Raw genomic sequence first — 27,854 nt, 5'->3', positions numbered from 1 at the left:
GACCCTCTAGAACTGGTGTGAGGCTAACCCTGCCCTACATGTATATATATTTACATTTCTACTATGTGTGCGTGTATATATATATATATATAAAAATTCTCAGAAGCTTCTCCTGTGTTATTTTCATGAGCACTACATGAATATCAGGTGCAACTTTGCCAAAAAAAAAAAAAAATTTTGTTCATTGAAACATGAAAATAGTTATAATAATCAACAGAATTTCTTTTTCATGTCTTCAGTGTGACCATTTTAAAAATTCATTGTACCTTTCATTTCAGGAGATTTTAAGTTCTGGAAGTTAGTGTTACATAAAATAATCTCTGAATATCAGACAGGAATAGATGTCAGAAAGGCTTCCTTTCTGGACAATACCATGCATACAAGTGAGGATGTGTGGAAGAGTGCAGTGTCATCTCTGAGCACCAAATAAGCAATAACGTCATAGAAACGCTAATAAACCCAGTTAAATTACTGCATGTAGGATAGAATTAACCTTGTTCGGTGAAACTGGTCCTTCAGAGAAGATATTTTCACAAATAACAACAATGTCATTGGTTTTGCATTCACTGTAATGTTTTTAACAACTGATGCACATTTTATTTGTAGTACCTTGAGTTATGAGTTGTGTGATGGGAGATAAGGACTTGCAAGCTCTGTAAGTTGTGGTGTTCAGGTTAACTTTATACATATGTGTGGCCTGTACTATCATTTCATTCTCATAAGGGCATGATGTAGCCCATATCTGAAGTCTCCAACTGGGTGTAAAATGGAAATACTAAAAGTGGCTAATGGGTGAAATGCTTCAACATGCAATCGTATAAATGTGGCTTTCTCCAAAGTAGTATCAGTAGCCAATTAGATTACGTGCAATGATGCAAATGGTGCTAATAGTCTTGCGTGTTTTCCCTGTACTTCTCCATCGCCCTTTATTACTGTATCTTCTGAATTCTCCCTTCATTTTCTTTCAACAAAGGCAAGTATGCCATGAGGGATCTGGTCCACCGACTGCCAGGCGCTAACAACAGCAACAGCTCGGCAAGCAAGGCCATGTCTGATGACACCGTTACTGCCATTTGCTGCACTCTGCATGAAGTCATCACTAAAAACATGGAGAATGCCAAGGCCTTACGAGACGCAGGCGGCATTGAGAAACTGGTTGGCATATCTAAGAGTAAAGGAGACAAGTATGTTTTGCAAATCACCTTGCACCTTTTTTAACATCTCCAGTAGTTATTGTCAGTCCTGAATGTGTTTGCCTCCTCTGTGCAATCTTGAGTTGAATACTTCAGTTTCCTTAGAAATCATATGCCCAGTGTGAAAGGTAACAAGAAACAGTCAATGCCAATAGCAAAAATCTCTGTGGTGGTTTATTTTTGACGTACCATCGGCAGTGCATGGAGTGTGCTGCATGTGCAGTTTAAGGAAGAGTAGTTATCTACAGTAACAGCTACCTCTACGCACTTCCAGAAGATCCTGATAAACATTAGGGACCAGAGCTGTTAGCACCCTGTAGAAGGGGTGACATGCAGGTGGAGGGATCCTGTGAAAGGAAGGGACATCAACACAGTTCTGTTACTGTTCCTCTTGCTCTGGGAGTGAAGAATATAAAGTCACTGTCCCTCTTCACAGCACCCTTTTCCCTGCCACCAGCTTGGTGCTGAGGTGGGGCGTGGTAGAAATACGGATCCATGGATTTCCCAACACCTTCCTTCTGAAAGAGCACTAGGATAACTGCAGGCACTAAAACATGCAAAAATCTTACACATGACTGTGACATTTTCAGGGCAAGCTATGGTTTCATCTTGTCTGTTTTCCTATGTACACACTCTTCATGAAGAGTTCACTCTTTGTCCTTCTTTTGCCTAAAACAGATAGCCTGGTTCTCATATTTGTCAACCTGCAGAAGTATAGTGCAATGGGACTATGGCAGTTTGAAAACAAAAAGCCTTCACTATAGTGTACAAAACCCATCAGTCCACCTACTCGAAGCTGTCATCACACAGCCTACCGCAGCATCAGAGCTCTAAAAGAGCCCCACAAAGCCAGGCCACAACCTGAAGGAAAGATTTATGCACCCTACATTTGGTATGAGAACTTATGCTCGCCTATGTGATCAGAGCATCGCCAGTATAATTTAATCACATTTCTTTTCCTCTGTTGTCACCCTTTTCTTTTCATACCAAATTCATTACTGAAACATTCTCACATTCTAATTGTAAGGGGTAAAAAGTAGTAGCATAACAAAGTATGTGATTCTAGTTGTGGGAGCTCCCCACGCTCTGCCAATTTATTTACATTTGCATTTTTTAATTATTATTAAATCTATTCAAAATTTTCATTTGTATTTCCTAGATCAAATCAAATGCACTGATATTACAAGCAGGTTCATATCCATTTCTCATAAGTTGAATGTGTCTTTCCCCAGAATAATGCGTTTGTCTACCTGTTCATTATCTGGTAGAGTTTATAAATACCTGTTAAGTCTGGAATTTTCAAAGTATCACGGGCAGTTTTAGGAGGATCCAAGAGTGTAGTTCGCAGTCCAAATATCCCTCATAACTGTGAAAGACATATCTATGTTGAATGAAAGTATTTAGCCCTGGTAGTGTTGTGTAATTCCAAAATGCCTTCCCAAATTGTGATTCATATCCCCCCTCTCAAGTACTTTGAGTTGCGGTCCTGTGTTATTACTATGACAGATTACACAGTTCTAGAACAAGAAAACCTTTCAATTCACAGTGCTACAAATGCCCATCTTAAGTGAAAGTGTCATTTTTCAACTTTCAGAAATATTAGTATCAGACACCATTGCTTTGGTTTGGTTTCTTACAGGTAATCCGTTGTTTAAAAATCAGAATTGCTGATTGTTGGACTGATAGGGAATTCTGGCATGCTCAGTTTAATACAGTAAAACATTTCAGTATGTGTTTATCTTGTCCAGTATGAAGCATCTGCTTCTACAAGTGCAGGATATTAGCCTGGCCATGCATCCTGGTACGTATCAGTGCCAGGAGTGTGGGGCTGGCCCTGCTAGCCTTTGGAACGTGCCCAGGGTTTGAGCGCTTTCCCTGTATGACAGCACAAGAGAACTGATGTTGATAAGGTCATATTGGCCAAGCCCATATTGGCTTCTCATAGTTCCTGTTTCTCCTCAGTACTCACAGTATGGTTGACACAGTTATTTTTCTGGTTACTCCATGCTACCAGCACCCCACTAGCCAGTACAGCTGGAAGTATAGTAGAAACAATTATGCCTGAAAGGGTTCAAATTCCTGTTTATTCACCAGTTACCACCTACTGCTCTACTTTGGGTGAGAAATGGAAGAAAAGGGGAAAAAAAAGCACCAAATAAGTTACTAGGAAAATACTGTAAGTTAATTGAATCAGTTGTGTAATGAACATTGTTTTACCAGCTTGAGTGTCAGCCTACCAGTGGTCCTTCTCAGAGGTGACAGGATGCACCAGAGCCTGACCCCTGAGAAGACTTCCTGCCCAAGCCAGTAACATATGCTGCTGGTTTTCTGGTTTCTCTTTGGTTTTGCAATCCATGTGCCTTTTCTGAGTAAAACTTGCATCACCTCAATGACTGCCCCGAACACCATCAATCCTCACTCCAGACTTTGGCCTTTGCAAGGTTTTCTAGCGCTCTACTGCTTTATGTGTATTATTGGTACAGCACAAGGGATTAACTACACAGTGTATGCTTCCTCAGTGGGCTGGGTTATCTTCCTGGTCCTTTTCTATTTGACCCTTCTTCACCGAGCTGAATATTCTCTGGTTTTGGGGTTTTTTTTAAGATGATTTTTTTTAGAGCTAACTATCCCAAGAGGAATATATGATTCCAACTGATTATAACAATAGTTTAGAGCTGCTTTCAAAACCTTTCTGAAGAGAAAGTCCATGTGATGTTATATATGGTTTTCAATATGACCTTGCATTGCTGTCATTAAAGGGTAACGGTGTGAGCAAGATGCAAGTGCTAATTTGGATTCCTAATGAAATTTGTCATGATTTTTTATAGTCAGTTGTATTTCTGTGCCTTGACTCTGCACTTCAAAAACAGTGCTCATCTCCACCTAGAGTGTTTCTTTTGGCCACTGCTCAGAGGTGCTTAATTCGTTGAGCATGCTGTCATGAGTTGAAGTTTGGCAGCTTATAGAGAAAGAAACTCTGGCTCTAACTTCTTGTCCTTTATGCCAAAAGTTGTAGCCAGGACATCTTCTTAGATGTACATAATACCATTTGGGTCCTCAACAAATTTTGCCAGTTGCTGCCTCTCCCGTTCCTCTTTATTATGCTCTCAGCGTGAATCCTTGTTCTCAGTGTGCTGAGGAACATACGTTTTGCTCCTCACTGAATAATTAGTACTATAGAAATAACTTGTAGTGCCCTTGCTTAAAAACACATTGGTCTCCAAGATGCCAACCAAAGATCTTATGGTACATTTAAAACACAATGTAATTGTGGGTTTAAATCCATAGTGATTCATTTGAACATTGGAATGAATGGAGTCTTGTACTTTACAGTCTCTTTCTCACTCTTTCTTTCTCTCTCTCTCCCTTTTTAATATGTGTGTGTAACAGGCATTCGCCAAAAGTGGTGAAAGCAGCATCTCAGGTCCTCAATAGTATGTGGCAGTACAGAGACCTGAGAAGTCTCTACAAGAAGGTAAGGCTTGGGTTTTTTCTAGATTTATCATCTTTCATATGGTTACCCAAATCTGGGGGCTGAGAGACTTTAGACCAAAACATGTATGTGAACTTGAAATTCACTTAGAGTTTAAAATTTCAGATACTCAGAGCTATGTGTTTTTCCCTCGTTTCCACTTTTAACATAGAAATACATTTTGAAAATACGTGTGGTGGTGAAAAGGGGATGTAAATTTGATTTTCAAAAGTATTCATACAGAAAGTGCTGGATCTGACAGCCCTGGAGAGTGAAGTTTTCTGTTGATATAACAAACATACGCAAGCTCTCATACTGTACTTTTCCTTCTTACATCTCCCCACCCTGTCCTGAGGAGACTACCAGACTTCCAGCCCTTCAACTCCCAAATTTCCTCATGAGATTGTAAACAAGAGTATCTGAAGGAGTGGTGCTTAGGGACCAGTTACATGTAGAGCTGGGCTGAAACTTGATAGCTTCACTTCCAATCAGCTGGCAGACAGTAGAATAATATACTTGGGTTTCAGACAGACTGTGGAGTCCATAGTACCATACCATTCCCACAGGCCTGATAACCTCTTAAAAATTAATTGCAATACAGTAATATGATCATGTGAATCAACATCCAATATACTTTTAAAAACATAAATGTCTACTTAGTAAATGACAACATTTAAAGTAACTCTTGCTGAATATTTCCAGGTGGAATTATACTCCGTGTGAGTATCAGCCTGCAGATTCAGTTCTCAAAGGTCATCTTGCTACATGGAATTTCAAAGCTGATCTAATTGATACTTGTATTTGTAATCTCAGCAGAGAGAGAAGACTTCATGTGGCACAAAAGTTCAGGTCCTAGTTAAGGCTGAGGCATAAGAATTGTGAAACAGGGAAGGTTCACAGCAGCGTAGTCTATGCTGTATGTATTTTGCACAAGAAAAGAACCTATTATGCACAAAATCTCAAACTGGCAGAAGCTGACCTTCTGTTTGAAATGCTGTTCTTTTGCATGCCTCAGTCCTGCTTGTGTCAAGTCTGAGGAATAAGGAAGATGATTATTGAGTCTCTCCCATTGTTCACTTCCAGTGTTTTCAGTCATCCTTGGCAGCCCTAGGGAGACCATATGTGAAGACATTCCAAGTAACGAGCTGGTACTCAACTGTCCCATTAAGAGGTGGGAACAAACATGAGCTAGAGTAGGCTTTTCTTGATTCAAGGCAGTAACACACTGGAAGTGTGCACAGCCTGACTTCTGTGCGTGTGGGTGGCTGCACTGTAGAGGCTGAACTTCACTGCACCATAATCTCTTAGAGGTTCTTACAATGTCTGGCTCATTTCCAACCTTCTGTCTCTAGATATATGCTGTGATGGAAAAACAGTTTCATGCTCCATGCATGAGGTAATCTATATGTTGTATGGCTTTTGAGTATACTGCTACCTAAAGGACATTCTGTTGGCTGCTGTAATGTACTTACTCATGTTGGTTGATAATGTACTTACATACGAAGCATGCTTGGGTACTAAATACCTTGCATGCTTAAAAGAACATTTTCTGCGGCCACAAATACATATTTGTGGTATGGAAAATAGGACATGCTAGCCTTTGAAGTAGCTACCAGGACACTCGTAGCAGACAGGTTGTCTGTATTCTCAGGAAGTATTTTATTAACCTCTGTATTGGCTAATACCCACAGGCTTCATAAAACCTTAAATTGAAGGTCAGTCTCTACTACATATTTGTATAATCATTATATGCAATTACATATGCTTCTAAGCATTGTATAAATATGGTTTCTTCTAACCAAAGTGTTTAGATAGTTAATTTAAAATACTCTTCTTTGTTAAAAGACATAGAGTAATCTTTATAAAGTTCATAATATTTATTAAACTTGCCTATAGTATGCTGACTGTTATGATGTCTGAGTTTCACCACTGTTGGGAAAGTAATGTTTCTATGATAGGAAAATTAGAAAAGTATGCATCATACTAATGATCAGCTAGTTATGTAATATAAGGATACTGGTTCAATGTAATCTTTATTTCATCCCATTAAAATCCATATGCTAGTAAAAACAAGTGAGCATACAGTTAGCAGTATAATATTATTAGCACTTTGCAGTATCTTACACTTGCCCAGCCTTTTTTGAAGTGCAGGTAAATCCCACTGCATAACCATCAGCAATGTCTTCCTGTGTATTGAAGTACCCATACAATTACTTTCAAAGCATTGGTGGCCTACAGAGAGGCACAATTTTGTATTGTAATACAAGGAAATTGCAAGCATCACATCACATTTAAGAAAAAGTAGCAGCACTTACTTACCTTACTGTTTGAGAAACGGTGTGACCAAATAGTTTGAATTGTGGTATATTTTAGAGCTACATGTTTACTGTAGAATAAGGAAGGAGCGAAAAAAAGAATAGAAGTATTATCCTTTGTATTAATGGGGAAAGAAGACAATATATGTTTACTGCTAATACAGTAGCAGTCAGTCTATTTAGTCCAAATATGACTGCACCAGCAAAACCATGAAAACCTTATTCATTTTTCTAATTTTTGCTGAAATTGTAGGAATCATCCCATAGCTGGCAGAAGGGAGACAGATTGGGGGAGCCACCCCCTGCCATCCCTGAGGCAGAGGCAGCCGGTGGAGGCCCCACAAGCAGCAGGGGATCTCCTGCCCTCTTGCTGCCGGGCAGAAGGAGGGAGCCTGAGAGACGAGGGGGAATGGAAATGGGTCCCTGCTTGGGGCGGTAGGCGAATCCCCTCCCGGCCTCCCTCACCGTCCCAGCTGCCCTCACACAACAGATACGGGGCTCTGGAACTTAAGGGCCGGGCACATGACATGCAAGTCCATCCAGGGGGTTGCCAAGGGCGAGTCAGCCAGCCCCACGCATCAAGACTTCTCTGTTAAGAAAAAAAGGAGGGTAATTGTTGTAGGTGACTCCCTTCTGAGGGGAACAGAGGGCCCAATATGCCGACCAGACCCAGCCCACAGGGAGGTCTGCTGCCTCCCTGGGGCCTGGGTGAGAGATGTCACCAGGAAACTCCCTGGTCTGGTTCGGCCCCCTGATTACTACCCACTGTTGGCCATACAGGTTGGCAGCCATGAGGTTGCGCAAAGAAGTCTAAAAGCGATTAAAAGGGACAGAGCGCTGGGGTGACTGGTTGATGGTGCGGGAGCACAGGCAATGATTTCATCGATCCCTTCGGTGACAGGGAGGAACACTGAAAGGAACAGGAGAACACACCTGGTTAACACGTGGCTCAGGGGCTGGTGCCATTGGTGGAATTCTGGGTTTTTTGATCATGGGGCGGTTTACATGGCACCGGGCCTGCTGGCAGCAGATGGAGTTCATCTGTCTCAAAGGGGGAAGAGGATTCTCGCTTATGAGCTTGCAGGCCTCATCAAGAGGGCTTTAAACTAAATTCAAAGGGGAAAGGGGATAAAGCCAGGCTCACTAGAGATGAGCGTAGGGGTGGTATCCCAGTGTTGGGGGTGAAATCGATAGCCCAGCTCAAGTGCATCTACAGCAATGCACACAGCATGGGCACCAAATGGGAGGAGCTGGAAGCCATTGTGCAGCAGGACAGCTGTGACTTAGTCGCCATCACAGAAACATGGTGGGATGACTGTCATGACTGGAGTGCTGCAATAGATGGCTATAAGCTCTTCAGAAGGGTCAGCATGGAAGAAGAGGCAGTGGGGTGTCTCTGGATGTTAGGGAGTGTTTTGATTGTATAGAAATCAAGGATTGTGATGACCAAGTCGAGTGCTTATGGGTAAGGATGAGAGGAGAAGCAAACAAGGCAGATATCCTGCTGGGAGTCTGTTATAGACCACCCAACCAGGATGAAGAGGCAGATGAAGCATTCTACAAGCAGCTGGCAGAAGTCTCAAAATCGCTGGCCCTTGTTCTTGTGGGGAACTTAACTCACCAGACGTCTGCTGGAAGTATAACTCAGCAGAGGGGAAACAGTCTAGGAGGTTCCTGGAGTGTGTGGAGGATAACTTCCTGGCACAGCTGGTGAGTGAGTCCACCATGGGAGGTGCCCTGCTTGACCTGGTGTTTACAAACAGAGAAGGACTGGTGGGAGATGTGGTGTTCAGAGGCCATCTTGGGCTTAGCGACCATGAAATGACAGAATTCTCGATTCTTGGTGAAGTAAGGAGGGAGGTCAGCAAAACCACTACGACTGACTTCAGGAGGGCAGACTTTGACCTGTTGAGGTCACTGGTCAGGTGAGTCCCTTGGGAGACCATCCTGAAGGGCAAAGGAGTCCAGGAATGCTGGACATTCTTCAAGAAGGAAATCTTAAAGGTGCAGGAGGAGACGGTCCCCATGTGCCGAAGACGAGATGGCGGGGAAGACGACCGGCCTGGCTGAACAGGGAGGTTTTGCTGGGACTCAGGGAAAAGAGGAGAGTTTATCACCGTTGGAAGAAGGGGAAGGCAACTCAAGAAGAGTACAAGGATCTCGTTAGGTCATGCAGAGACAAAATTAGAAAGGCAAAAGCCCAGCTAGAACTTCATCTGGCCATGGTCATAAGGGACAACAAAACATGTTTTTACAAATATATTTAACAACAAAAAGAGAGGCAAGGAGAATCTCCATCCGTTATTGGATGTGAAGGGGGAACATTGTCACCAAGGATGAGGAAAAGGCTGAGGTACTTAATGCCTTCTTTGCCTCAGTCTTTAATAGCCAGAACAGGTATCCTCAGGGTATTCAGCCCCCTGAGCTGGAAGACAGGGATGGAGAGCAGAAAAAACTCCCCATAATCCAGGAGGAAGCAGTTAACGACCTGTTAAGCCACCTGGACACCCACAAGTCTATGGGGCCTGATGGGATCCACCCGAGAGTGCTGAGGGAGCTGGCGGAGAAGCTTGCCAAGCCACCCTCCATCATCTATCAGCAGTCCTGGTTAACAGGGGAGGTCCCAGACAACTGGAGGCTTGCCAGTGTGATGCCCATCTACAAGAAGGGCTGGAAGGAGGATCCAGGGAACTACAGGCCTGTCAGCCTGACCTTGGTACTGGGGAAGATTATGGAGAGGTTATCTCGAGGGCGCTCACAGAGCATGTGCAGGACAACCAAGGCCCAGCCAGCATGGGTTCATGAAAGGCAGGTCCTGTTTGACCAACCTGATCTCCTTCTATGACCAGGTGACCCACCTAGTGGATGAGGGAAAGGCTGTGGATGTTGTCTACCTGGACTTTAGTAAAGCCTTTGACAGCATTTCCCACAGCATTCTCCTGGAGAAACTGGTAGGTCATGGCTTAGACAGGTGTACTTTTCTCTGGGTTAAGTAAGAACTGGCTGGACAGCTGAGCCCAGAGAGTTGTGGTGAATGGAGTTAAATCCAGATGGTGGCCGGACACAAGCGGTGGTCCCCAGGGCTCAGTTTTGGGTCCAGTCTTGTTTAATATCTTTATTGATGACCTGGATGAGGGGATCGAGTGCTCCCTCAGTAAGTTTGCAGATGACACCAAGTTGGGTGGGAGTGTTGATCTGCTGAAGGGCAGGAAGGCTCTGCAGAGGGATCTGAACAGGCTGGATTGATGGGCCGAGGTCAACTGTATGAGGTTTAATAAGGCCAAGTGCCGGGTCCTGCACGTGGGTCACAACAACGCCAGGCAACGCTACAGGCTTGGGGAGGAGTGGCTGGAGAGCTGCCCAGCAGAAAAGGACATGGGGGTGCTGGTTGACAGCCGGCTGAACATGAGCCAGCAGTGTGCCCAGGTGGCCAAGAAGGCCAACAGCACCCCGGCCTGTATCGGAAATAGTGTGGCCAGCAGGAGGAGGGAAGTGATCGTGCCCCTGTACTCGGCACTGGTGAGGCCGCAGCTTGAATACTGTGTTCAGTTTTGGGCCCCTGTGATTCTGTGAATGTCTTCCTGTGTATTGAAGTACCTATACAAATACTTTCAAAGCATTGGTGGCCTACAGAGAAGCACAATTTTGTATTGTAATACAAGGAAATTGCAAGCATCACATCACATTTAAGAAAAAGTAGCAGCACTTACTTACCTTACTGTTTGAGAAACGGTGTGACCAAATAGTTTGAATTGTGGTATATTTTAGAGCTACATGTTTACTGTAGAATAAGGAAGGAGCGAAAAAAAGAATAGAAGTATTATCCTTTGTATTAATGGGGAAAGAAGACAATGGATGTTTACTGCTGATACAGTAGCAGTCAGTCTATTTAGTCCAAATATGACTGCACCAGCAAAAACATGAAAACTTTATTCATTTTTCTAATTTTGCCTAACATTACAGGAATCATCCCATAGCTGGCAGAATATAAACTGCAGTGATAGAAAGTCCATCCAGAGTTGGGAGTTGGTGTGGTCACCTAATGACTTGCCACACCTGTGAAGGACCAAAAGCCAAGAAGTGTGTAGGGGCCAATTTCCCACTTGCAGCACTCCCCAGTAAACTCCTGGCTGTGAAGCTGCAAGAAGTGGAGTCGTCAGAAACCAGTCCCCCACTGCTGCCAGTAGCTGGGCTGCCCTAAGCAGGGTATACGGTGCTTCCTGCAAGCTCCATCCCATCGTGGGTGAGCAAGCTCTTCAGCCTTAACCAAGGCTATTACATTAATATGCCTATGTAGTGAAACCTAAATTAACCAGCCTCTACAGACAGTGTCACAATCAGCTGTTGCATAAAAAATAGCCCAAATTTAACAGGTTTCAGGGTGCCAGCTTCAGCTACGTTGCTTAAGAAGAATAGTAGCGTGCATAGATTTCATTGTGCCGCTCAGTGTCTCGAAAGATACTGCTTGTTTCTCTGGTCTATTCAAAGCCAAAAACTGCAGCAGCAACTGCAACAACTCAGTTAACTTCATTGAACAAATCAAGCAATATACCCTGCTTCAAGGTCATAGTGTATCTGGCTAAGAATGCAAACGGTATCATTTGACAACACAAAAATTTAAGGTCCTATCCATCTTTTTTATCCTGAAAAATGCAAAATTAGTCAACAAATCAGTGAGGTAGAAAGCATAGAAAGTTAAAATCTGGTAAGCTAAGTTAAGCTAGAGATATGTGTGTTTCTGGCAAAAGAGTTTTAGGCTAGCCCATGTGTTGTGTTTACAAAGAAAGGTAGAGCTGATGGACAGAACAAACCCTGAAAGCAACATAGCTCTGACAGTCCAGCGCTTACAGTTCTGGTACCCAGAACTTGTCTGCAGTGGGCTGATCCTGCACCCAGTAGCAGCAATGAGAAGGCTCTATTGATTTCATAGATCCTTTCTGTAAGGCCTCAAAAGCAAGAGCTGGAACTTTTGCAGCCAATTGAACTTTATGGGGGAGACAGGCTAAGTAGTCTGCAGCATCTGATGGGTTCTGGGATTCACACGATCCCATAAAAAGTAAGGGTTGAAGGTTTGTGTGTTGCTTTCATCCGTTTGCTGGAACAGGAACATTGTTCCCATTTGTTAATAGCTAATACAACCAGGAGTTGCAGTCTTTGTACTGTTGGTATCTCTTCTCAAACAGCTTTTTATTCTATAAGAAAGCATGCTAAGGTGGAGACTGTAGCTTTTCTAGTACAGGAGAATGATGGATAGATTTCTGACTTCCTACAGCTTGAGCTGCAAACTCTAGGAAGAGGAGGAGGCATTGGCTTTGCTGTCTCAGCTTCCACTTGGAAAGCTCTGTAAGTCCCCAATACCTTATGCCTTGTGTTTGCAGAGCTATGTGACGCCCTCCACTGATGGGTTCTATCCAGTATACTAGAATTTCCAGTTCATACCTGTGCTGTGGCTTTAATGGGACACACAGTCTTGTTAGGCTGGGCTGGCATAGAAAAGGCTCAGAAGGTAAATAGTCAGCATTCAGACCTGTGAGCAAGGTGACAGTATTTACCATCTTCTCTAGGCTTGTGCTTTGAGGAAAAAAGAGGATTTAATTCCCTAGTATGGTTAATTTGGCACTATCCTAACACAGCCAGCTAGGAAAAATTATTAAAAGCATAATTGTTTCCAGTCTTGGAATTATAGGGGGAAAAAAAGCTTGACAGACCAAGAGGAAGCAATGAATTTAGTCTTGAAGTGAAGGAGTTGCCAGTCATCCCAGAAGTTTAATTTGCAGGTATTTCATAATGGAAAGTAGTGTTTAGTTTGCTGAGCAATGGCTGAAACAGAAATCTAATCTGAAAACTTCCCACCAAGAGGAAAATAAGGTTCAGATTCAACCCCATATAAACAGTGCTTGGATGATTTAGTGTGATTAATTCCTAAATACTGGTAAAGCTTAGCAAATAAGAAAGAAGTGATCGTCACAGTTTTTCATCAGTAGATAATATCATCTCCCAAAGAGTGATTTTAATGTCATGTAATTTTCAAACTTCTTTGTTCTCTACAAGTAAGACTTACATTTTCATAAATTATCATTTATCTGCCTCTGTTTTCATGAGTCCATTCCAAAATACTTAAAATCTGATTTTCAAAAGTGCTTAATGGTCACATGGTCCATAGCCCCATGGGTCGGTCAGTGGCTCAGCACTTACGAAAAACAAGTAGGGGACCTGTCCCAGTTGTCCCTGTGCTTTGGACTCATGGTACACCCCTTTTCTTCAAGTATCTTGTACAGTCAGTGGGACAATTAAGTGCTGCTTACAGTCTACAGAGAGGTCCTGTCCCATTTATGTTTAGCCACCTAAGCAAGGTGAAAGCAGCTACTGTGGTGATTCTTTAAAGACACCTATTTCCAACTGAGGAACACTGGGCCTCACTCCAGTTTCTAGGGTGTTAGCTGATTGAAGATTTGGGGACACCTTGGAGAATGCAGATGTGACTGTGGGAGGGCAGATTTCCATTGGCTGGTAAGTTCTGTCTGTCTCAATGTTCAAGGAAATAACCAACTACTCTTAGACACAGATTGCTTGTTAAATTACATGAGGAAATTTGAGCAAAAGGGTTGTGCTAAATGAGCTTAACATGAAAGAAAATTTATTAGCTAAAAACAAGTTGCAATAAGCATTAAATGTATGTAATATTAAAAGAGCTGGAGGAACTGTCAGGAAGAATGTGTTTTCTATTAATTGGTTTGCTTTAGCTAACCACTTAGGCTCCAACAAAATACAATACATTCTATCATTATGTTTACACTTGTTCTGTCTCCCTGTATGTAAGTAGAGATCACAATGAATTTGTAGAAATTATTTTTCTCTTCCATTTATTGTCATAGGTTTCTGTTCTGCATGGAATAACAGAAGTGTTTGTCCTATTCACTTACCAAATGAATAAAAATACAACCAATTATTTGAAATCAAAAAGGCTGTTAAAGGTGGTCATCCCTCAGCATGTAGTATGCCATTTACAACAGGGAGAGTATTGTGGTAGCCATTTAATGAAGTCAGAGTAGTCACTCTGAAGATGGCCTTGTCTGTCATTGGCTGGAAAAGATATTTAGAATTGCCCGAAGCCTTAGAAACAGTTAAGCCAGTCTGGATCTAGAAGAGGACTCTCTTTTCATGTGACTTTCAGAATAATAGAATGATGACTCTATGAGAAGGTCCTTTATTGCTAAATGTTCCATGAAAATTGCCAGCAATAAACTTCAAAACTCCAGTCAAGGACTTTTAGAATCTAAAGTCCTTTCTTAAGTAAAATACACCTACTCATCCTTTAAAAATGTTAATTACACCATGCTACTATGTAGGCTTGGAGCACATCATTTGGATTTTTTTCTGGTAAGGACATCGTCTTTCAGACATCCCCCAAAAAGATGCTGTCGTCAGGTTAAATTTACTTAGTGAAAAGGTCTGTGCAGAACTTAAACCCTACATTAAGGATCTAAATTCCAAATCCAGAAAATAATAGTTTCTCAGAAAAGTGGCTTGACTTGAAGGAACTATTAATTGCTCAAATTGTTCATGAGCATATGTGTTTTGCAGTGCTGATCTTTCAGCAGGGCTTAATTTATTTCTATACAATTGGCAAGGCCTTGTTCAGATTAATATTTCACCCTTTTAGAAAAAGGATGGATTAATTTAAGGTAAAGCCCCCCAGTGTAATACAAAACGATTACAATTATAGAGAAGGCATTGTCTGGAGCCCATTTTTGTATTAACTATGAAAATGCAAATACCTGATTAATAAGTGATTGACTGATTGATTGATTTATGGCAGTGGGCGGCCCCAAGCTTCAGTGTGACTGATGACAGAGGATTTTCACCAGCCCACCACTCTGGGTCATGGCACGCTCAACATACTCTCTCCCAGAGCCAAGAAACCAGAATCTATTCCCCAACCCAGGTATTCTGGCTGTCAGCTGACCAGTGTTGAATTGTTATGTTTCATGCATACTGAGATTCGTACCCAAAAGAGTGAGTTCTACAGGAGGCATTTGCATCAAAAGTAACAAAAGGGTATATATTTAAAAATTATACAACTTAATTTACTGAACCCTGTCGGTTCTAGATGGAAAGCATCTCGGTTCACTTAGGAGAGCAGTCCCATTCATTTCAGCCATGTGAGGAGGATATGCAGAGTTTTGCTCTCCCTGAGGACAGCACATGCCAGAGAGAGGACCAAGTGCATTACATTCAGTTCCCTGACAAGCTTTCTAGCATTTCTCCAATCTCTTCTTCTGATTGTCTGAACCTTTCAAACAGAAAGGCAGTTACTGATAAGCACTATCTTGCAATAGCAGATTAGATTCATTAAGCACTTTGCTTTCTTTTCTGGCCCAATGGCATCTCTAAGAAAAAAGCAATAGGTGTGTAATTCAGTAAGAGGATCCCAGGTAAACTAGGATATCTATAGAAAAAGCAGTGTGTCCAGGAGTCAATTAAATTGTTAAAATGCTAATTTTCAAAATCTCTATTAATAAGAACAATGGAGATTTCCTTCAGATGTAAGTAAAATTGATGAGTATTAGCATTACTGGACTTTTTTTTATTAGAGGCACTATTTAATTTTAGGGACTAAAATCCCATTTCCCTAACTAAGTGTAGTCCTTTGTTTTTCTCATAATATTTTTGTCATAATAAAACTGGACTCTGTGGCATTATTAAAAAAACAAAATACCTTCTATGTATGCACAGCATTCAGCTAAATCCATGTAGAAACCTTTCTATGCGTATATATGCCTGTGTATTATTTCTAATAAAGTATGTAGAGAAAATAAGAATTTACATGTTTTTGCTGGTCACACAGGATATAGCAGTTATGCTATTTCTTTTTTTTTTTTTTTTCTTACTAAATGTGCCTGGAAGTGAGAAGACATCAGAGATGATCTCATTTAAATACTTTAGACATAAATATCTTTCAAGGTTAGCAAAAATCCTTTTAATCTTCATCTAACAGGAATATGATATTTAAAACACATAATATTTCATCATCTGATATATGACATTACTTTCTTTTGTTAATCGGGAATTAAGCAAATTCTTAAATTTATTTTAAATAAAGGTAACATGGACATTTTCTGTGGAATCAACATATTCAGGCCTTTTTAAAGCATCATCTGAGTAATTTTGGAAGATAGAGATTCTATAACCAATATGGCAAAAAAACCTGTAGTCTTCAAATACATACTTTCTCTTTTTTTTCTTTCCATTTCAGCCTTTCTTGACTAAAAACACGTTACATTTAAGTGAGCATTTAAAATGTGGCTTTTTATCAAACGGCAATCTTGTTAAATACTTAATCACGAAATTGTCATTGGTTTCAGTACCAGAGAAAAAGTTGGTATTACTGACTTTTGTGTGTGTGTGTTGAATTATTATTAATTCTACATTTTATGCTGTACATTAGTTTCCAGTGTTCATGTAAAACAGGTTTGCCTTTACCAATGCACATGCAAAGATGAAACACTTCTTCATTAAAGCAAAGGCATATTTTCTGGTCTGCAGAAAGTAACAGGTAGTAGCTGCAGACCAAAGAATAATCTGTTAATCTTTTCACATTCTCTCTTGGAGCCAGAAACTTTCTTCAGTGAGGCCTGGAATTTTGTTTTTCTTTTTACCTTGATACTACTTTTTTCAACAGTTAGCACTAGGCTGCATCGCTGCATAGTATAAACTTACCATTTAACTTACCTCCTCTTTTGATTGCATATGCCTTCCCAGGGACGGATTCTGTAAGAATCATTCAAAACTTTGTCAAGGAAATTTTAACATTTGTTGCCTGCTTAAATAATATCCTGCTTGTCTATGCAATAGGACTTTATATATCATGAGCAAAATCATGAATCCGGAAGAGGAAATTGTGCAAATAGATTGATCTGAGCTGTACAGGTGAAAACTTTGGCATATGCAGAAGTATTCAGAAGTATTCACACATGGACAAAATGTTGTATAAACTGTGCTTGAACTAATTTTTTTTAAAAAGAGAAAGGGGAAGAGAGAGATTCTCAGTATTTGGCATAACATAAATATATTCAATGTCTTAACTAGCTGTATTACCATTCTAAATCATTTGCCTAATTTTAAGAAGAACAATTTAGAAAAAAAGACAATATTTATATCTAAAATATTACAAAATGTTAAGTAAGTCAAACTGAAGGTTATTCCGATTGTATTTTAATACAAATAATTATCATTTCACTTGTGCAGTAAAGTAGATCATGTTCTGATTTTCCTAGCTTGTCCATCATATCAAGTAATATTTTGCCTAGTTCCTTCTAACCTCCTTTGAGTTTATTAACAGTACCAGACAATAGTCGAAAGAGAAGGGGTTGCCATTATGTTACAATTTCTTTATATTTTACATGGCCTAAAGTGGGTAGAAAATCTTTTGGAATCACAAAGATATTATATCAAAATTTGTCTTTCTTCATCAGTTGTTAGAGGGAGATGTTTTCAAATGTTTTATGCTTCTGAATTCCATCATGCTTACTGTATAATAGACTTCATTTATTTTAATCATTTTGCATTTCACATAGTTAAATTCTTTGTGATACTTGTGCCAAAGTTTTATTTATTGTGCAGTATCACCTACCATTCTTCTAGTCACGTTTCAGTTATTTCAGTATTTATATATTAGATTTGAAAGGGTTTTCTATGTTTTCTATTGTATTTAAAATACTAGCAGTAATCTAAGATACAGTCTGCGCTGAATTAAAGATTCAATACTGACGACAGTATTTTCATGAGAACAGTCCTGTGTAGCTGAAGCGAGACTTTGCCCATCTTTACACTACTTTGGTGCAGGCTTTTTTACTGAGTGGTATCCAAAGAAATCAGATGTGATGACTAAGCTCAATTAAAGCCAAACTAATCACCCCACTTCTTGCAAATACTTGTATGTCTTTGTGAGGACGTATCGGCTTTTTTGCTGGCAAATATCTATAGGTGCATATATGTATATGAATATGTCTGTGTATGTAAAATGTACACGCAACACAGCACGGACCTAGAAGACGCTGCCCTTAAGCATGATGTCTGAACAAGGAGAGCTTGGGAATACCTAAAGGAATAAACCTTCATGGTTTGCGCTGTGAGCTTAGAAAGTGTCGGCAGCTATGCTTGACTGTTGCTTTTCCCTTGAGGGCCTTAAAGGCCTGATAGTGCTGTCCTTTAACATTCAGCATCGTAGCAAGCGGTAATTCAACAACCAGACTTTGCAGTACTTCTTCTAAATCATCAGTAAGAGGTGTGTGGAAGCTGACATCATTCTCATCCAAAACCTACTAGATTGAAGAGGTGCTAAACAAGTAAGAAAAGAATCAAAGTCTGTCCAAACAGTTCTCTAGGATAAGCCATACATATATATGATGCTAAAGCATCCTTAGCATTGATAGTGAGTCTCACAGTCAGCTCTCGCTGACTTTTGTGGAACCAGTAGGTATTTTTCACTTGAAAACCCAAGTCCATTTTAAGCTTAGTACAGATGTAGAAGAGAGAAATTTAATCTCATAGTTGTGTAAAGTCTGTCTCTAAATACTCCACCTTTTGAACTTCTCTGAAGAAAAGAAAATTTAAAATGCAGCCCAGGAGTCAGTCATCGTTGACTTAGAGCCTTCTTTCTGAAGGGAATTGTATAACTGAAGTTTCTGAAATATCCTTAGGGTAGAGATACGAATAGGCATCCAGATTCTGGAGGGTTATGCATAAGTGGAAGGTCACCTCTACAGAATTTTTCTTCTCAAAAGTATGGTTCCTCAGAATAAGATTGGATTTTAATACCTGAATCCAAAGTAGATACCTAAGAAAATTATCTGCACGTCTTTTGGGACTGGAAACATTTTTAGTCCACTTACATCATGTATTAAAATTTTTAAAACAAATATAAATAACATCAATTAATGGCAAACAAAGTTTAGTTGGATTCAGTTATACAACACTGAAAAGAATCCAAAAGTCTTTCTATTTCACAAGCCTTTTAGAGACACATGCTATGATAAAACTTTTTTAATTCATGTCAATCTTTTTCTCCAAAATTCAGTCAAGGAACATCATATCTAGCAATCATAGCTAAATATCATTTTTAGTTAACCTGTATGCTTGATGTTTGCATAGCTATATTCAGACACAGATAAAAGCAAATGTGTAATAAAGAGTATGTGTGAGAAACTCAGTTTCTTCCAGCAAACTTGAACCAGTATGTTAGATGGCTGCTTATAGTTCTCCAAATTAACCAGATCAGTAGAGCTCTTACTAGTAGTAATACCATATGCAAGAAGCACAGAGGGGATGGAAATTAAATTAAGTTTCTTATTAATGGTAATCGAGGCATGTTTTCTTTTCAGAGGTGAATAGTCCAGCTGTGATGGTCTGATGAATAACACCGGGCATCTTTTGCTGATGCTCCTGTGTGTTGCTGTGCTTACGCTATCATCATCCTCCTTCTTCTTGGTCCCATAAGGAGATTAAAAGTGTTTGTTAAACGTGGCCAGTACATGTAAATCCAGTCAAAGTTCAATGAAATACTAAGCTGGTACATCAATATCCTACTTTCAGTTCTTTCATGTTCTACATGATCTAATAATGTGTGGGGAAAAAATTGCTGGGAAGTCCTTCTCATTTGTTCTCTCTTCTCTTCCTAAAACTGCTAACAGAATTCAAAAATGGCCTAAATATGTCTGCCATTTCAGACTCAAAGAAAGAAACTTTGTATTTTCAAAGGAGTATCTTTTACAGTATGTGTGCTTTGTTCTGAATTGTTTTACTTCATTTACTAGCTGATATAGTTGTCGTGATAAAAGAGCCATAGCTTCTTCCTGCAGAAAGTAGAAATGAAAAGTTTCACTGGCAGTTTCTAAATTGTTTTTATTACTTTTAATTTTACAAAGTGCGTTTAGAGAAAGTTGTGGTTCCTCTACAATGAGAGTTGTAGGCTTTGGTGCAATAGTGCGTTGCTGTTTGAGTTAATAATACTAGAGCTCTTCTTTACCGAATCAAAAAGTTTTAAACGTATTTCAGTAAAAAAGAATATGCATTTCTCATTATTAATGTCTAAATGTGTTGGTAAACTACATGTTCAAAGCAGCATATCCTTAAAACTCATACAGCTTAGCAATAATCACTGGGTTCTCTAACTCTCTACTTGTGCAAGAACTTTTGACCTAAAACTAAAGACAGCATGAGTTTATGTAGTGTTTTTTCCAAACGGGCACTGATGGCTCATTTGTCAGGCAGCTACACATTTGAATAAAATGATCCTCAGTTTTCAGCCACAGTGCTGTTCTTCAAGAAGAACAAAGTCCTAATGGCTCTTGATCACAATCAGTATCATGAGCCCTACCATGTTCTTCACCATAAGGGTCAACAGTGCAAAGTTTATTCTGGTAACCATTTTTTCATTGTTTACGTTCACAGGTACAATAGAAGACTTGTATTTGGTTGATTTTATGATTTAATGCATGCAAAGTAAGAGGTGTTCATTGGTTTCTAGTCTTTGTAAGGACAGTACACTTACAAAACTGACCCTGACCATAAAGCAGTATTTGTCCTACCCCCGAGGCTTTCTGGCCAAGAGCCAGAGTTTGCATGTTTTCTAGGGCGTAAACATGTTAAGACAGGTGAAATTGCACTACTGGAATGAAAATGACAATACAAATCAAAAATTATTGTAAAGACTTCCTTGGATGCAAGTTTCTTTGTGCATACAAGATACAAGCAAAAATCGTTCTTTCTGACTGTAAAAAATTATAGCTTATATACCTTATGTAGGGGAAAATAGGAGAACAGAAATTCTAGCTGAAGGGCCAAATTCTGCCTTCATTTCCTCTAAAAATATTAAAACAATTTTATTTCTGTTTAAGAGGCTAAGTGATGCTTAGAAAAATGAATTTATTTCATTTTATTGCAGTGTTTTGAAAGGTTTATTATTTGGCTGCATATAACCTCAGCAAAATTAATAATGAACTCTGCCGTGTCTGAAGTCTTGTCCTTCATGCTTTGCCTCACATACGATTTCCTTTTCTTACAGGTATTTTATTCATCAGATTAGGTCTTGTCATCTTCACAACTCGCACAACAGGAAATCAATAATTAATTACGGATAGGTAAAGCAATGCCTCAGTGGTTTCCTGAAACGTCCCGGAGTTGCACTATATAAAACAGGCAGGGATAGCTACCTAGCTGTTTCTCACTTTGACAGATTTGGCAAGTAATTAACATATCTCTCCCTTATCGTGTGTCTCTTTGTAGCTAAAATCAAGGGATGAGACATAAAATTATGGTAGAAGGTATGTGATTAGCAGATGATAACACTGCACACAATAAAAAACATTTGAAAAAGAGGAAACTGGCCAAGGCCATCTGTGGTATTTTGAAAGAAAAAATTGGGTTATGCTCTCAGAAGAATATAGTACCTCAGGCTCTGTGATGACAAGAGAAAAACAGGGAGAGAAAATATTCCAAATTATTTTGGGGTTCGAACGCCAACAATAGGAGAATAATGGCTTTGCTTTCAGACAAGCTGAGATGGAGGCTGGGAGGTACACGTCTCGTTTTGAAAAGAATGAGTTTAACCACTGATTCTGAAAATGTCACTTTAAAGAGCCTACAGAAAACGTAATAATCCTCAGCCAGTGCCAGACAGTTTTGCTGTGGTTAATGGCTGATTAGGAGCTGTTTCTTAAGCTGCATGCCGCCCTGAATACCTATTTCTCTTTCAGCTTCTTAAGCAATTGAACTTCTGCTGTGTCTGGGATGCAGAAGCCGTCACTTACAAGTAAAAGCCATTCGTACATTGAAATTCAGAATAAAAAGTAGAGAAGTGCTGAGGTGCCTTCCTCCCAGGCTTGCGCAGCGGCAGGTGCCGTACTCCCAAACATAGCCTGTAACCAGTGAGTAACTGGCATCATCAGCATCATCAAAAGGCATGGGGAGCAAACTGTATTTTCCTTCAACCACTTCAGCTAAGTGGTCATACTGTGAGCATCTCCTGCACTTTTACCCAAATTATTACCGTATTTTTAAATCCCCCAAACTTGAATAATTTCTCTGTTTTAAGTAACTTTCTGGCCTTCATAAGCTGTGGAAATAAGGTTATAAACATAAGTACTAAAATCCTCAAATTAAGATGAGCTTCAATGATCCATGTCTTCACTTTGTTGATTTTTAGTGCCTGGCTCAAAACATTTTGGGACAGGAGGGGAGAAAAGGAGAATTGGAGTCAGCAGCCCTTAGTCTTTTGAAGCCAGTGAAATTACTCCAGATTTCCATTTGCAAACTTAAAACAGAATCAGTTTGAAGTATTTAAACCCAAGCAACTGCTAGTGTATAAACTGGGAGAATGCCAAGATCTTCCAGGCCTAATCCCTACTCCTCTGTTCAACAATGTATCTTGAGTTTGGAAGCAAAAGACAAAACCCCAGGTATAAAAATGTCAATATACTGCTTATAATTGTTTGTAGCTTAGCTGAGGGCAGTAGAAAACCATCAGTGAAGGAGATTTATTCAGAATACATCATGAAGCAGATCAATGCCCGGGAATTCTCTGCTGGCTTTGAGTTTTCCTGGAAACAACGCAAGCAAATCCAGAAAGGACAAGTCTTTCAGGAACCGATTACTGATAATGGGATGTGGCACTGTAAATTTAAAGGAAAAAAATGAAAGAACACCTCTATTATTAATATAGATAGTTTATCTAAAACTAGTGGTCCTGTTTTTCAAGACTGTTTCTAGAGTTGCTGGAGTTGTTAGAATTTAGTTGAAATCCCTCTTCCAAAGTAAACACACTTCAATACAAAGGCAGGGGAGTTTCTAGAGAACCGCTGTCTCTCCGTCTCTGCTTCAGCAGCTGACGTTTCCTTCTCAGCTGCTTTGGTGGCACACAGGGAGCAGTCCTGCTAGGAAACTGAGTATTCGGGTGTGTTGGGGAGGGGCAGTTAGCCTCCACTGCCATGGGGCTGGCAGAGGGAGAGAAGTCAGGCTCGGTGCCTCTGTTGAGAAGCACTGGGAAATGTATTTATTCTTCCTCTTTTACTAAAAGAAAATAATATGAACCCAGGTTATAAAGCCTATGGTGGTTGGTGAACATATGAACCGCATTATTTTAAAAATCCCATTTAAGAGCTCCCGTGAGATACATAGGGCATCACCCCAACCTTGTTACCGTTTTAGATTTCTCACCGCAGTCAGGTCACACACATAACTTTCGTATGTCAATATATGCAGATAATTTGATCCAGTTCTAATTTCTGTTGTGTCTTATTAGTGTGATGACAAATTCCCAGTGAAGAATTGCCCAGACCTGTGTAAGTGTGATGAGCCTTGACTTAACTCACATCAGATTTGTCTTTTGCTCTAGGCAGCGTCACACTGGTGCACACCAGTCAGGATGTTTCATTTAACCTGACAGCAGTGCTTCAGCTTGTGAAAGCAGCAACACCGGCAACTCAGAGCAAAGGCTGGCCGAGTTTCAAAGCGAGTAGATCCTACGTTATGTGCTTACAGGCACTTTGCCTTGTTGCTCTATCACCTACTTCTAACACAGTGGTGGGTCTAGTTACCAATTCCTACAAGTGGTTGTCTATCAAAATTTCACATTCCTACAGCTTATTACCATTATAGGAGCAGTTATTATTACACTTAATTCCTGGAACCAGTAAAATCCTGGCTTACAGATAACAAAATAGGATGGCAAAATAAGTCTGGTCCTGTACGCTTCAACGCATTTGGAAAAATGTCTGTTAAATCAAGTCACAAGAGGATCCGGCCTGAAGCAAGAAGTAGCATGCTGGAGAGTTTGTAAACTTGGGGGAGGTGGGACACAACATTCTCTGTAGTTTCTCAGGTTTTAGCCGTTCCATTACTGGATTTGTTGCATCATTTTTGTGTCTTTTCCCTAAGAAATCCCTAAAAGTGGGATTTCTCTGCTTCCGAGAAGTTGCTCTCCTTCTTCCTGACGTTAGGACGGCGGTGGCCAGGAGTCAGGGCAGACTGCGCTCTGCAGCACTGAAAGCTACCGATGTGCATGCAGCCACCCTGCGTTTTTTCTATACCGCTCAGTGCTTTTTAAGTCAGTGTGGTCTTAGCAGCTGACCAGCATAATCGGTCAGAGGGTAGGGCTTGTTCTTATTCTTGCTGCGTGGCTATTAGCACATGAGCTGATGTGGGGTTTCTTTCTGATTGGGTGCTATGAGGTCATCGGGGCCGGGCACTGCACCTAGGCTGGCGATGTCGGTGCTCCTTCCCAACTCCACCACGTATTGCTTGGCCACCTCGTTTTACCTGGTCCCTTCTCCTTCCTCTCCCACCTGTGAATTCTTCAGGCAGGAGCTCTGGTTTCCCATCATGTCAGCGTGGTACCAGTTCCCATCTTCATTTCATTCAGTCCTCATAGTGTTACTGTACTACAAGTGAGAAAATGCTCTGTTTGATATCACCCACCTCCACAAATCATCTCCTCCAGTCAAGGACTCCGCTACCAGAGAGTTCTGAAAATTTGAAATTCTTGCAAACATAATAGAAAACTGCTTTCTCTTTTTCCCTACATTTTAAACACAAAATTAATAATGTGGAAAACCCCATTTATATTTTCATAAGATACCTCTGCAGTAGGTATTTGGCACAGTAAGTTTAGTCACCCTGACAAAATAATTATTTCCCATGGACCTGAAAAAAATTATTTATTTTTAAAATAACTTTAAGTTGCGCCGGGGGACAAAGGACCTGCTCACTCCTTAAGCCCAGTAAAAGGTGATTAGTAAGACTACAATATCACTTTTGTTTTCTACAGTGGTTATGCAGCCCCCACCGTAAATCTAATCCCTGCAGCTTTCCCAACAACGTATCATCAGAAACATGTCACTGCCAATCAAGCTTTAACAGTTGGACTTTATAGAGTATAATTGAGGGAGAATAGATATATTCATTATAGTCAAAATACAGAGAAATGCCCAGTAGAAGATACATTGGAAGAGATGATAAGAACATTTAATGGTATTTCTGTATGCTGGTTGTTCTGTGCCCTCCTGTAGTATGCAGTTGCCACCTATTAATTAATTGCTGCCAGTTAACAAATGCACCCATTCTGTAGCAGAATTGCATTGAATTTCTTTCCAGTGTGTCAGATCTTTTTGTCTTACTCTTCCTCTCCTAGATCACGCTTGTGGCTGGTAAATTGGTTTCTGAAATGCAGTCTCACACACTTTGCTTTTGAGTTAGCTTTCCTCTCTGCAGGACACTGCTATATACTGTACCTTTAAGTACCCAAATCAATTTAATTAAATTTCATTACAGGCACTAGAGCTGAAACAAACTAATGAAAGCAGCCATCACGTCAGGTGGTATTTATCTCGGCATTAAATTGAAAATACTCCCTTTAGGCTCTTAAAAATTAGTTTCAATATTTAACACTAATAGCTTTTGGAATTGTTGACGGGGATGGTTTTAATGAATTTGTTACAAACTGTTTACCTTTCCAGGGAAGGAAGCTTGTTCCTTGCGGCAGAGGAGAGCTAAAGATAGGTAACTTAAAAGTATTAGGGCTTTGAAATACTGTGAGGTCTAGGAGCTGCCCGTAACGCGTTGAAGAACACCATGAAGGTTGTTGTACAGCGATAGCAATATGCCTTGTTTCGTCAAAAGCAATGCCAAGTCACCACAACGCCTGTGTTAAGAGTTTATTGTTTGGCTGACTTGTTTTATTGAGCTGATTGGGCTTGCAAACTTGAGAGTTTGTAGCAGATTTTATTTGAAGACCTCATTATAGGCACTACTCTCAGCAGAGACAAAAATGAAAACTTGCAGGGAGGAGAAGAAGGAAAAACATCTGCCACGCAGAAGAATGCTATTGCCAGCGTCCCAGCTACAGCTGGGTTTTGCTCCCTCACTGTTGAGGCACCTGGCAGTGCTGTTCCTGAGGAAGCAATGTTGACAAAGTATCTGTTGATATTCTGCAGAACAAAGCTGCTGGCACGTGCTATTTCTGTGGAGACCGTGGGACCATACAGATAACGGGGATTTATTTCATCCACTTCCCATCAGAGCCAGGGCCCAGGTATTAACACAGACAATACAGATGGAATAGACAACAAGAAGAAAAGTTTAGGGGAAGATTCAGGTCACTTTTTTCTGACCCACATGCCAGGGATTTATTTAAGGGAAGCAGGAGTGCAAAGGGAGAGTGTACCTGGCCATGCATGCATCAGAGCCACAAAGCTGGTAGCACTTCTGACTTGCACTCCATAAGCGTGGCTGGTGTCTCCTCCTTTTGCGGGCAGACAGTAACAAATAGTCTATTCCTTCTCCTTTTATCAGATCTAGAGTCCATGCTCTTGGTATCTTTCTCTTCAGCAGTCTGTTTAAAAGAAAATAAATGATCAGAAAACTATAACAGACTTAATTATAGAGTCACCTTTGTGGTAAGAACTTTTGACCCCAGAGCAGAAGGAAGAAGGGAACCATTTTTCTTCAGCAGGGTAAAGGCATGGACTTCTCACATCTTTGCTACTTCATTTGTATAGTAAAGAAAACACCGTGCAAGTTATTAACAGGAGATGTAAAAATAATGCTAAGTATGTTATTTACAGTGTTGACACTTGGATAAGATTATTGGACTTAAACTATTTATTATAATTATAACTATAAACTATTAGTTATTTATATATATCTACTATATATACATATTATACATGTATATATATTGAAAAGTTTCTAATAATTTCCAATTCGATATATCATTAAGAAGTTAGGGCTTTGCAGATGGTTTTGTTTGCATTCTCATTGATCCTCCCTCTAGGTTGGAGGACATGGCTTGTGTAGAAGCTGCTTGATGGAAATGGAAGACTGGATATAGAAAATTTTGGTTTAAGCAAGTGGTATTAAAGATTAACTATTTCTTTTTTCAAGTTACTCTTACTATTTTTTATTAATTAACTACTTTTCTTCCTTATATTTTCTTATATGACCGTCTTGAAATATGAGGTGCAGTTCAGTGAAGTGTCCTAAACATGAGTGACCTCTGTGGACAAACACTCATGATCAACTCTAGGGAAAGTCATCATTCGACTGTGAAATATATGGCCCAAACTTCACTCTTCCTTTTGTTTTCCTTTGAAATTACGCCTAACATACATGCGTGTTTATACAAATGCATTATGTAAGGAGTACAGACACTCAGAATCTGTAGTTAGGCGTCACATCTGTCTATCCTAATTTACGTATAACATTTCCTTCTACATCAAGTGTAAGTATCTTCTTTCCCCCTGCTGTTTTTAAAAGAGAGTGTCACACTCTTGCTGAGTTCTTTTTCTTAAAAGTCTAGTGGAAGGGGGTTTTTCAGACCATTTTCTCTTGCAATTCCAAGAGCCAGGTGCCCGTAGTGTCTGTGGAGGGAACAAAGTCAGAGAGATGCCTTGGGCAAAGGCAAAGAGTGGGAGGGGTTGGGATTCAGGGTTGGATGCCTGGAATAGCCTGATGTACCCCAACAGAGAATTACTTTTCTGTAAGCAAGGGGAAAATTTCAGCTGTTTTTTGGTAATATTATATCATGTTTGTTTTTATTCAGCATTTCATTGCAAAAATGTTGTTTAGCACCATGCCAGTGCTTGACTCAATTTCACTGAGCCCAACAGAAAGAAGGCATTTTTAAAAGGCTTGTGCCTTCAGTGTGAAACTGGGAGAACTCGCTTACTGATTTAGATTTAACACGCAGTGATAAAGACCGTTAAAATCTATCAATACTTTTAAGACATTTGAAATACTGTCATTTAATAAGAGCACTAGCAAATGTCAGTTTATTCTCTCATGGAGAAATGAGAGAAGATTTAAAACTACTTTTAATAT

General features: G+C 40.1%; 1 protein-coding gene across 1 annotated transcript in view; it reads left to right on the top strand.

Annotated features, from left to right (window-relative positions):
* Positions 1-27,854, top strand: part of CTNND2 (catenin delta 2) — a gene marked incomplete at both ends in the record, with an annotated part of 569,531 nt that overhangs the window by 525,977 nt on the left and 15,700 nt on the right. Inside the window, 2 exons of the mRNA XM_081996266.1 lie at positions 974-1,184; positions 4,584-4,668. Coding sequence (XP_081852392.1) covers positions 974-1,184; positions 4,584-4,668 — 296 coding nt within the window. The remainder of the gene's footprint in view (positions 1-973; positions 1,185-4,583; positions 4,669-27,854) is intronic.

Source organism: Phaethon aethereus (genome assembly GCF_964289735.1).
Source record: "Phaethon aethereus genome assembly, chromosome: 2".
NCBI lineage: Eukaryota > Metazoa > Chordata > Aves > Phaethontiformes > Phaethontidae > Phaethon > Phaethon aethereus.
This window is presented reverse-complemented; position numbering and strand designations above follow the sequence as displayed.